This window comes from Bufo bufo, chromosome 5 (genome assembly GCF_905171765.1).
Source record: "Bufo bufo chromosome 5, aBufBuf1.1, whole genome shotgun sequence".
Classification (NCBI taxonomy): domain Eukaryota; kingdom Metazoa; phylum Chordata; class Amphibia; order Anura; family Bufonidae; genus Bufo; species Bufo bufo.
In genome coordinates, this window is record NC_053393.1 from 247,082,671 (window position 1) to 247,095,663 (window position 12,993).

Here is a 12,993-nt window from a genome sequence, read left to right on the forward strand (position 1 = left end):
GTCACTTTGTGGGGCCTACATAGTGGATACCCCCATAAATGACCCCATTGTAGAAACTACACCCCTCAAGGTATTCAAAACCGATTTTACAAACTTTGTTAACCCTTTAGGCGTTCCACAAGAATTAAAGGAAAATGGAGATCAAATTTTTAAATTTCACTTTTTTGGCAGATTTTCCATTTTATTCAATTTTTTTCTTTAACACATCGATGGTTAACAGCCAAACAAAACTCAATATTTATTACCCAGATTCTGCGGTTTACAGAAACACCCCACATGTGGTCGTAAACTGCTGTATGGGCACACGGCAGGGCGCAGAAGATAAGGAACTCCACATGGTTTTTAGATGCCATGTCCCATTTGAAGCCCCCTGATGCACCCTTACAGTAGAAACTCCCAAGAAGTGACCCCATTTTGGAAACTAGGGGATAAGGTGCCAGTTTTATTAGTACTATTTTTGGGTACATATGATTTTTTGATCATTCATTATAACACTTTATGGGGCAAGGTGACCAAAAAATTGGTTGTTTTAGCACAGTTTCTATTTATTTATTTTTACAGCGTTCACCTGAGGGGTTCAGTCAAGTGACATTTTTATAGAGCAGATTGTTACGGACGTGGCGATACCTAATATGTATACTTTTTCTCATTTATTAACCACTTAAGGACCACAGGTTTATACCCCCCTAAAGACCAGGCCCTTTTTTACAAATCGGCACTACACTACTTTCACCGTTTATTGCTCGGTCATGCAACTTACCACCCAAATGAATTTTACCTCCTTTTCTTCTCACTAATAGAGCTTTCATTTGGTGGTATTTCATTGCTGCTGACATTTTTACTTTTTTTGTTATTAATCGAAATTTAACGATTTTTTTGCAAAAAAAAGACATTTTTCACTTTCAGTTGTAAAATTTTGCAAAAAAAACGAGATCCATATAGAAATTTTGCTCTAAATTTATAGTTCTACATGTCTTTGATAAAAAAAAAATGTTTGGGTAAAAAAAAAATGGTTTGGGTAAAAGTTATAGCGTTTACAAACTATGGTACAAAAATGTGAATTTCCGCTTTTTGAAGCAGCTCTGACTTTCTGAGCACCTGTCATGTTTCCTGAGGTTCTACAATGGCCAGACAGTACAAACACCCCACAAATGACCCCATTTCGGAAAGTACACACCCTAAGGTATTCGCTGATGGGCATAGTGAGTTCATAGAACTTTTTATTTTTTGTCACAAGTTAGCGGAAAATGATGATTTTTTTTTTTTATTTTTTTTTCTTACAAAGTCTCATATTCCACTAACTTGTGACAAAAAATAAAAACTTCTATGAACTCACTATGCCCATCACGAAATACCTTGGGGTCTCTTCTTTCCAAAATGGGGTCACTTGTGGGGTAGTTATACTGCCCTGGCATTCTAGGGGCCCAAATGTGTGGTAAGGAGTTTGAAATCAAATTCTGTAAAAAATGACCTGTGAAATCCGAAAGGTGCTCTTTGGAATATGGGCCCCTTTGCCCACCTAGGCTGCAAAAAAGTGTCACACATCTGGTATCTCTGTATTCAGGAGAAGTTGAGGAATGTGTTTTGGGGTGTCTTTTTACATATACCCATGCTGGGTGGGATAAATATCTTGGTCAAATGCCAACTTTGTATAAAAAAAATGGGAAAAGTTGTCTTTTGCCAAGATATTTCTCTCACCCAGCATGGGTATATGTAAAATGACACCCCAAAACACATTCCCCACCTTCTCCTGAGTACGGCAATACCAGATGTGTGACACTTTTTTGCAGCCTAGGTGGGCAAAGGGGCCCATATTCCAAAGAGCACCTTTCGGATTTCACAGGTCATTTGTTACAGAATTTGATTTCAAACTCCTTACCACACATTCGGGCCCCTAGAATGCCAGGGCAGTATAACTACCCCACAAGTGACCCCATTTTGGAAAGAAGACACCCCAAGGTATTCCGTGAGGGGCATGGCAAGTTCCTAGAATTTTTTATTTTTTGTCACAAGTTAGTGGAAAATGATGATTTTTTTTTTTTGATTTTTTTTCATACAAAGTCTCATATTCCACTAACTTGTGACAAAAAATAAAAACTTCCATGAACTCACTATGCCCATCAGCGAATACCTTGGGGTCTCTTCTTTCCAAAATGGGGTCACTTGTGGGGTAGTTATACTGCCCTGGCATTCTAGGGGCCCGAATGTGTGGTAAGGAGTTTGAAATCAAATTCTGCAAAAAATGACCAGTGAAATCCGAAAGGTGCTCTTTGGAATATGGGCCCCTTTGCCCACCTAGGCTGCAAAAACGTGTCACACATCTGGTATCTCTGCATTCAGGAGAAGTTGAGGAATGTGTTTTGGGGTGTCTTTTTACATATACCCATGCTGGGTGAGATAAATATCTTGGTCAAATGCCAACTTTGTATAAAAAAAAATGGGAAAAGTTGTCTTTTGCCAAGATATTTCTCTCACCCAGCATGGGTATATGTAAAATGACACCCCAAAACACATTCCCCACCTTCTCCTGAGTACGGGGATACCAGATGTGTGACACGTTTTTGCAGCCTAGGTGGGCAAAGGGGCCCATATTCCAAAGAGCACCTTTCGGATTTCACAGGTCATTTTTTACAGAATTTGATTTCAAACTCCTTACCACACATTTGGGCCCCTAGAATGCCAGGGCAGTATAACTACCCCACAAGTGACCCCATTTTGGAAAGAAGAGACCCCAAGGTATTCGCTGATGGGCATAGTGAGTTCATGGAAGTTTTTATTTTTTGTCACAAGTTAGTGGAATATGAGACTTTGTATGAAAAAAATAAATAAAAAAAAAATCATCATTTTCCACTAACTTGTGACAAAAAATAAAAAATTCTAGGAACTCGCCATGCCCCTCACGGAATACCTTGGGGTGTCTTCTTTCCAAAATGGGGTCACTTGTTGGGTAGTTATACTGCCCTGGCTTTTTCCAGGGGCCCTAATGTGTGGTAAGTAGGTAAATGACCTGTGAAATCCTAAAGGTGCTCTTTGGAATGTGGGCCCCTTTGCCCACCTAGGCTGCAAAAAAGTGTCACACATGTGGTATCGCCGTATTCAGGAGAAGTTGGGGAATGTGTTTTGGGGTGTCATTTTACATATACCCATGCTGGGTGAGAGAAATATCTTGGCAAAAGACAACTTTTCCCATTTTTTTATACAAAGTTGGCATTTGACCAAGATATTTCTCTCACCCAGCATGGGTATATGTAAAATGACACCCCAAAACACATTCCCCAACTTCTCCTGAGTACGGCGATACCAGATGTGTGACACTTTTTTGCAGCCTAGATGCGCAAAGGTGCCCAAATTCCTTTTAGGAGGGCATTTTTAGACATTTGGATACCAGACTTCTTCTCACGCTTTGGGGCCCCTAGAATGCCAGGGCAGTATAAATACCCCACATGTGACCCCATTTTGGAAAGAAGACACCCCAAGGTATTCAATGAGGGGCATGGCGAGTTCATAGAAATTTTTTTTTTTTGGCACAAGTTAGCGGAAATTGATATTTTTAATTTTTTTCTCACAAAGTCTCCCGTTCCGCTAACTTGGGACAAAAATTTCAATCTTTCATGGACTCAATATGCCCCTCACGGAATACCTGGGGGTGTCTTCTTTCCGAAATGGGGTCACATGTGGGGTATTTATACTGCCCTGGCATTCTAGGGGCCCTAAAGCGTGAGAAGAAGTCTGGAATATAAATGTCTAAAAAATTTTACGCATTTGGTTTCCGTGAGGGGTATGGTGAGTTCATGTGAGATTTTATTTTTTGACACAAGTTAGTGGAATATGAGACTTTGTAAGAAAAAAAAAAAATAATTCCGCTAACTTGGGCCAAAAAAATGTCTGAATGGAGCCTTACAGGGGGGTGATCAATGACAGGGGGGTGATCAATGACAGGGGGGGTGATCAATGACAGGGGGGTGATCAGGGAGTCTATATGGGGTGATCACCACAGTCATTGATCACGCCCCTGTAAGGCTTCATTCAGACGTCCGGATGCGTTTTGCGGATCCGATCCATCTATCAGTGCATCCGTAAAAATCATGCGGACATCTGAATGGAGCTTTACAGGGGGGTAATCAATGACAGGGGGGTGATCAGGGAGTCTATATGGTGTGATCACCACAGTCATTGATCATGCCCCTGTAAGGCTTCATTCAGACGTCCGGATGCGTTTTGCGGATCCGATCCATCTATCAGTGGATCCGTAAAAATCATGCGGACGTCTGAATGGAGCTTTACAGGGGGGTAATCAATGACAGGGGGGTAATCAATGACAGGGGGGTGATCAGGGAGTCTATATGGGGTGATCACCACAGTCATTGATCACGCCCCTGTAAGGCTTCATTCAGACGTCCGGATGCGTTTTGCGGATCCGATCCATCTATCAGTGCATCCGTAAAAATCATGCGGACATGTGAATGGAGCTTTACAGGGGGGTAATCACCACAGTCATTGATCATGCCCCTGTAAGGCTTCATTCAGACGTCCGGATGCGTTTTGCGGATCCGATCCATCTATCAGTGCATCCGTAAAAATCATGCGGACATCTGAATGGAGCTTTACAGGGGGGTGATCAGGGAGTCTATATGGGGTGATCACCACAGTCATTGATCATGCCCCTGTAAGGCTTCATTCAGACGTCCGGATGCGTTTTGCGGATCGGATCCATCTATCAGTGCATCCGTAAAAATCATGCGGACATCTGAATGGAGCTTTACAGGGGGGTAATCAATGACAGGGGGGTGATCAGGGAGTCTATATGGGGTGATCACCACAGTCATTGATCATGCCCCTGTAAGGCTTCATTCAGACGTCCGGATGCGTTTTGCGGATCGGATCCATCTATCAGTGCATCCGTAAAAATCATGCGGACGTCTGAATGGAGCTTTACAGGGGGGTGATCAATGACAGGGGTGTAATCAATGACAGGGGGGTGATCAGGGAGTCTATATGGGGTGATCACCACAGTCATTGATCACGCCCCTGTAAGGCTTCATTCAGACGTCCGGATGCGTTTTGCGGATCCGATCCATCTATCAGTGGATCCGTAAAAATCATGCGGACGTCTGAATGGAGCTTTACAGGGGGGTAATCAATGACAGGGGGGTAATCAATGACAGGGGGGTAATCAGGGAGTCTATATGGGGTGATCAGGGGCTAATAAGGGGTTAATAAGTGACGGGGGGGGGGTGTAGTGTAGTGTAGTGGTGCTTGGTGCTACTTTACTGAGCTACCTGTGTCCTCTGGTGGTCGATCCAAACAAAGGGGACCACCAGAGGACCAGGTAGCAGGTATATTAGACGCTGTTATCAAAACAGCGTCTAATATACCTGTTAGGGGTTAAAAAAAACACATCTCCAGCCTGCCAGCGAACGATCGCCGCTGGCAGGCTGGAGATCAACTCTCTTACCTTCCGTTCCTGTGAGCGCGCGCGCCTGTGTGCGCGCGTTCACAGGAAATCTCGGCTCACGCGAGATGACGCCTATTGGCGTTAGTGTGACCTGGGAGCGCCGCAGAAATGACGCCTTTCGGCGTTAGCGTGGCGGGAAGTGGTTAAAGTTTTACACAATAATAGCATTTTTGAAACCAAAAAATTATGTTTTAATGTGTCCATGTTCTGAGAGCTATATTTTTTTTATTTTTTGAGAGATTTTCTTATGTAGGGGCTCATTTTTTGCGGGATGAGGTGACTGTTTTATTGGTACTATTTTGTGGGACATACGCGTTTTTGATCACTTGGTGTTGCACCTTTTGTGATGCAAGGTGACAAAAATTGCTTGTTTTGACACAGTTTTTTTTTTTTTTTTTTTTACGGTGTTCACCCGAGGGGTTAGGTCATGTGATATTTTTATAGAGCTGGTTTTTACGGACGCGGCAATACTAAATATGTCTATTTTATTTTATTTTTTCTATTTTTAATTTTTTTTTTTTATTCCTTACTTGGGATTTTTTTTTTTTTTTACATGTGAAACTTTTTTTTATTTTATTTTTTCAACCCTTTATTTTATTTTTATTTTATTTTACACTTTTCGTCCCCCATAAGGTCATACAAGACCTCTGGGGGAGATTTACTTCACTTTTTTTTTTTTTTTACACTGTTGATTTCTCCTGTAACTGGGGCTGACATAGTAGCCCCAGTTACAGGACAAATGCACCCCTAGAGAGGCTGTACAGCAGCAATCCTGCGCTGTACAGCCTCAGAGCAGGGCTGATCGAGGTCTCTGAGAGACCTCACACAGCCCCTGCACTCTCCGGTCCCAGCGATCACATGACCGCCGGGCCGGAACAGGAAGCGCACAGCGCTTCCTGCTCTGCAGACACAGCGCTCGGTGAGCGCTGTGTCTGCAGCGATCGTGAAGGCAGGGACACCTGGGCACTGTCCCTGCCTTGTCTTAGGGTTGCCCTGCTGTCACTGACAGCGGGCAACCCGATCAGCAGCTGCACGATTAGCGTGCAGCTGCTATTTATGACAGGACGTTTTAAAACGTGCTGTCAGAAATAGACGTCCACCCATAGGACGTTTATATCCTATGGGCGGACGTGAGGCGGTTAAAGCAGAGAAATAGAAAATTAGAAAATTGCAAATTTTTGGTCAGATTTTTGATAGAATTTTTTTTTTAAGGTGTAATATATCACCTCAAATTTACCACTGTCATAAAGTACAATCTGTCACGAGAAAACAATATCAGAATGGCTTGGATAAGTAAAAAGCGTTCCAAAGTTATTACCACACAAACTGAAACTTCAGATTTGCAAAAATTGGCCAGGAAGGTGAAAAAGTATGTCTTAAATGGGTTAAATTCATTAATGTAATGCATTGAGAAACTGGAAAAAAATATTTTTGGGTTGGAAATGGCAAAAAAACGCAGTTGGTTTTTGGATGTTTTTTTAAAATTAAAAACCTTTTTCCGAAAAAAAAAAAAAATTTGCTTTGGGTCATATTACCATACCATAACTTTGTTATTATTTTACTGATTGATCAGTGTGAGGGCTCTTTTTATGTGGAGAGAGCTGTCGTTTTTATTGATTGTTGTGCAAGCCATCAATCTATCCATGAGACAGATAACAGCCAGCATACCTTACAATGGCAGCCTTGTGCACTATGAGATATTCCAAACCAGCTCTCATCTGACTGAGAACCAGTAAACCTCAAAGTTATTTTGCATCTGTTGGATGGCTTGGGTGGACCTGCACACCTAGATCAATATCATTAGGCCAACAAAAAGTTTTCTGATTGTGCTAACATAATATTTAATAACCTTTCTATACAGATTTGTCATGTAAAAACGAATTTGCATAAGCATGGGCATATGGGAAAGACATGCAAATGAGCAGAATCTGCTTTGTTTTTCAGCTGTCATAACACTATGAAAACCAATAGATGGTGCTATTGAGTTATAAACCGCACCATCTATTGGTTTCACAGTCTTATGACAAGAGTAGACTAATAGTTTTGTCAGAAGACTATGAAACCAATAGATGGCGCTGTTCATAACTCAATAGCGCCATCTATTAGTTTCATAGTCTTCTGACAAGAATATTAGACTATGAGTCTTATGACAAGCTTATTAGTGTAGACTTTTGCATGGAAAATTCACAATAAAAATCCGCGATTAGAATATTCGCGATCTACACTAGGATGATATCTGACACTGGGAAAGCTGGGTTATAACTCAGTGATAAAATCTATCTACCTATTCGCTTTCACCAGAAATAACTGCAGAAGTGCAGTGCTTATATATTTTTCTTGTTGAACTGAAATACGCCCCTATAGGCTTTCAACAGAAATAACTGCAGAAGTGAACTGAGAATATATTTTTCTTGCACTGAACTACACCCCTATATGCTTTTACCAGAAATAACTGCAACAGTGCAGTGCGTATATATTTTTCTTCTTGGACTGAAACAGGCCACTATACAGTTTGACCAGAGTGAAGTGCGTATATAGTTTTCTTGTAGTTCAGAAATACACCCCTATACGCTTTAACCAGAAATAACTGCAACAGTGCAGTGTGTATATATTTTTTTTTACTGAAATACGCCTCTATACGCTTTCACCAGAAATAACTGCAACAGTGCAGTGCGTATAAATTTTTCTTGTTGTACTGAAATACACACCTATACGCTTTCAACAGAAAAAATTGCAACAGTGCAGTGCGTATATATTTTTCTTGTTGTATTGAAATACGCCCCTATACGCTTTTAACAGAAATAACTGCAGAAGTGAACTGCGTATATATTTTTCTTTTTTTACTGTAATACGCCCCTATACGCTTTTACCAGAAATAACTGCAACAGTGCAGTGCGTATATATTTTTCTTGTTGTATTGAAATGCGCCCCTATACGCTTTCAACAGAAATAACTGCAGAAGTGAACTGCGAATATATTTTTCTTGTTGTACTGAACTACGCCCCTATACACTTTCACCAGAAATAACTGCAACAGTGCAGTGCGTATATATTTTTCTTGTTGTATTGAAATACGCCCCTATACACTTTCACCAGAAATAACTGCAACAGTGCAGTGCGTATATATTTTTCTTGTTGTATTGAAATACGCCCCTATACGCTTTCAACAGAAATAACTGCAGAAGTGAACTGAGAATATATTTTTCTTGTTGAACTGAACTACGCCCCTATACACTTTCACCAGAAATAACGGCAACAGTGAAATGCGTATATATATTTTTTTGTCGTACTGAATAAGATACTAAGATATAAGCCACTAAAGGTTTTTCAACATAATACTTGCAGCCCAATAACAAAAAGCTAGAATGACAGAGCTGTCTAATGACTATTTGAATTCCCAAATAATTATTCCCTGAACTTGTAAATCACTTTCCTATCAATGTCGCTAGCTCCTTCTGACGTCTCTCCCTGCACTAAGATGCTTTAAACTGATTCCTATCCTTTCCCTGCACTTATAAATCATAGAATTTTTTTTTCTCCACAATCATTTTTCCACTTGCTGTCCCTAGCGCCTTCACACATCTGTCCCTGCACTCTGAATGCTGGAAAATGACAGAATCTAAAATGGCTGCCGTTTATATAGGGCTGTGACATCACAGCTGGCTGGCTGCTGATTGGCTGCATGCAGGCATGTCAATCTTGGTGATCCTGCCTTCCCAGAGTTCCTTGCCCCATGTCCTGAGTCTTCACACGTGTAGCTGCCATTTTAAGAAGATTGTGATTCGTTACCACGAAGCGCGAGGAAATTCACATTCATTGCGAATCAAATTTTTCCAGAAATTCGGATCGAATTCCACTTCGTCAGCTTCGATTCGCTCATCTTTAGTACTTATACCTCCTTAGTGCCCCTCACAGTAGTTATGCTTCCTTAAAGGGTTTCTGTCATCTGAAAAATGGGTATTAAGCTGGCTGACATTAGCGATGTGCTAATGTCAGCTGAATATAACTATATTAGTGCCATCTCACTGCCTAAAGCCTTTATTGATAAAAACGAACTTTTATAATATGCTAATTAGCCTCTAGGAGCAGGGGAGGCGTTGCACCTGCTCCTAGAGGCTCCGTTTGCCCACCTCTTTTCATGCCCTTCTTCTCTTGATTGGCAGGGCCAGGGCCCTGCTCTCCTCCCGCCGGCCGTGTCTGCAGTGTAAATCTCGCGCCGTTCAGTATTCGGCGGCTGCTGGCTTCCTCACTGTGTCATGACGCGTAACTGAACTTATCCTGTATTTAGAAGATTTTAGAAACCGCTAATAAAGCTATGATTGGAGCTGGATTTTTCTTCATTTTTCTTGTTAAAAATTATCAGTAGTGGATTAAGTGGCCCAAAAGCCCAGGGCTATTCCTCAAGCTTGGGCCCCACTCATTGTTTACTGTTGCCCTGTCATGTTGGTTCTGATGTATGTGCTCTCAATAAATACTATACATACAATCAACTATATCAATAGTCCTCCATTGACCTAATGAAGGCCAATAGAGGGTCCTGTTTGCATCTCCTGGGCCTGTTTTCTTTGTCTTATTATTTTATATTAAATGGAATAGAACTGTATGGTTTACTATTTAATACAGAGGCATTGAGCAAAAAAAAGTAGACTGCAAAGTATACTCCCCTCAACCCTAGTGCTAAAAGCATATTTAGATGGACATTACATTTAGTGCTATCAAACATACAGGAAAATACAGCACTACATCCCTATTACATCTAGTGATGTCTCCCCTAATTATACATATTCTCTTTCTTCATCATCTCCATTTGAACCACACTGCCATGTCTTTCAGCCATGTCGTGTCTCTACAGGTAGTTTGCCACACAGACATTTTAGATTCCTCACTTTTCCATTATCCTACCTCCAATCTGGCACCCCAAGTGTTATTCTGCTGCTACTCTCAATACTGTGCCCATTGTGCTCCCCAGTGCCCCCAAATACTATACTGCAGAAATAATAGTAATAGAGCTTGCAAAAATCTCACCTATAGTTAAAATTCTCTCCCAGAGTACCCTCATCAGTAATAGTGCCCCCCCCCACAGTTCCCCAGTAGAGATAATGCTCCCTGAAAGTGCCCCGTTAGTAGTAGTGCCCTCTATATTGTACCCAATAATAATAATGCCCCCAGTAAAAAAAAAAACACCTTCATAGTGCTCCCAGAAGTAATTAGACCTCCTATATAGCCTAGTAGTTATAAAGCCCCTCTGTAGTGTACCTAATTGTATTAAAGCCTCTACTAGTAAGGCTCCTCTATAGTGGCCACAGTACTAATAAGATCCTCTATAGTGCATATAGCAGTTATAATGTAATGTTCCTCATAATGCCACCAATAGTTACAGTGCCCCCTATAGTGCCCTAGTAGTTATAATGTACCCCCTCTATTAGTGACCAAGAATAAAATTAAAATACTCTCACCTGACTCCTGATCCATGCCACAATCTGTGATGAAGGCCACTGGCCAGCGCAGAAGGTTGTGATAATGTAATTGTGCTGCCTGCATCCTTTGCAGGCATTCATGATCACATCATGGCACCGCCTGAGACCCAGGTAGGCGCAATGATGTAATCGCTTTGCAACCTCATGTGCTGCTTTACTGCCTCATAGGCTTCAGGCCTACAGGCCTGTGGCTGATGAAAGTGAGCTCCTGTAGCGCACAGCAGTATACAACTGTTTTGCCATTCTGAGGATGGCATTACAGTTCCATATGCAGTGACCACTAGATCCCTGGGCAAAACATCTGGGGCTTGTTTGGCCTAGCAATCCTCCTTCTGCAGGAGGATACTGATGGGCAAACATAGAAATAGTAGAACATATGTGGTTGTATTTGTTGCTTGCATTAGCTATTTGGAAACAAGGACAGTGAGTAAAAGTTTCCTATGGAATAAGAAAGGTATGAGTTATATGCAAAGTTAAACAATACCTGTTCCCCATAAAGCACAAAGTCTAAACAGTAATTTAAGTAGTAGCATAGGTATGAAAGTCACATATGGTATAACTGTGTATGTGTACACTTGCAAAATACATTTCCATTCAGTCTAGGATTTATAGGAATGTCAATAAAACTATACAGTGCTTTCACTAAGCTCAGATTATATGGCTGGAAATGTTTTAACACATTGATAAGTGAATTTCAGTAGCCTGCAGGAGCTATAAAAACCAGTATAGATACTGGCGTACTGTGAATATAATGTTTTGGGCTTTTTTCAGAATCAAAAGTGAATAATATTCTGACACTTGCATACCTTGAAATGAAGTTGATGCAGTTCCAGTCATTGTCCTCTTCAGAAAGCTGCACTTTCATTATTGTTTTAACATATGTACTTGAATTTGGTTAAAATTGTATTCTTTACTCACTGCTTGAAATGTTCACTCTTGGAATGTAGTGTAAAGTTTATAAGGCACAACTATCCATAAATTGCTGCTCTCCTTTCTCTGCCTCACTGTATCATTGAAAATTTAGAATTAGATGATGATACTACAGTATTTAAAAGGAAACAGTATCATTATTCAATAATTAATAAAAAAAAATGTTTTTCAAATTTTTCTGACATGTATGCTGGTAGTAAAGTCTTCAGTGTAGCTGAGCTGCAATACCAGACACAACCGATGGACAGGTGTGGTACTGTTTTTGGAATAAATCAGACATGATTTTGTAATCCTGGACAACCCCTTTAATTATATAAACCTCATTCCTATTCTCTACAGGTGGTCTTTGAGGCCTTACACAATCAAGAACCACGTGGTTATGTGGTGGGTTGGATCATTGCCATCAGCTTACTAGTTGGGATCCTCATATTTCTGTTGCTTGCTGTATTGCTGTGGAAGGTAAGCTACAAAAAAATTGTAACTATAATTACCCGTCCTGGACAATTGTTCAGTATTAAAAAGTTGTCATTAAAGTGAACATGTCACGTTGAACATGGTGTCTGAGCTGAAGGCCATATGTTATAGAGGAGGAGATGCTGAGCAGATTGATATATAGTTTTGTGGGAAAAGATTCAGTAGAACTTGTAATTTATACATTTATATTCCTGCTTATTCTGGGATCTGAAGTCAAGGAGGTGGTCCTATCAGTGATTGACAGCCTTCCCTCTATGACTGTGTATATAGAGATAGCTGTCAATCACTGATAGGACCGCCTCCCTTACTTCAGAGCAGAGTATGAGCATGCAAACAAATAGAAACATTAAAAATTGTACTAAATCTTGTACAAAATTTTCCCCAAAAACTATACATCAATCTGCTCAGCTTCTCCTGCTCTATAACATGTAGCCTGCAGATTAATTAGCATTTTCATTGTGACAGGTTCCCTTTAAGGATAGGCTGGCATGCATTGTAGAAGTTGGATTTCTGTAAAGTGGTTTTCCTCTCTTGATGGAATTTATGTTTGAGATGGATTATTATGTGGTTATTTTATGATGTTAGGATTATATTCTCAGGCTTTGTAGGTTTAACTTTTATCAAGTGATGGGCTGACCAGGTCATTTTTGATAGACTC

The 12,993-nt window shown here is 40.7% G+C and overlaps 1 protein-coding gene across 1 annotated transcript in view; it reads left to right on the plus strand.

The window, feature by feature from the left end:
- The window catches only part of ITGA9 (integrin subunit alpha 9), a 447,293-nt gene extending 434,895 nt beyond the window's left edge, over window positions 1-12,398 (plus strand). The window contains exon 27 of the mRNA XM_040433941.1: window positions 12,201-12,398. Coding sequence (XP_040289875.1) covers window positions 12,201-12,398 — 198 coding nt within the window. The remainder of the gene's footprint in view (window positions 1-12,200) is intronic.
- The last annotated feature ends 595 nt before the right edge of the window (window positions 12,399-12,993 follow it).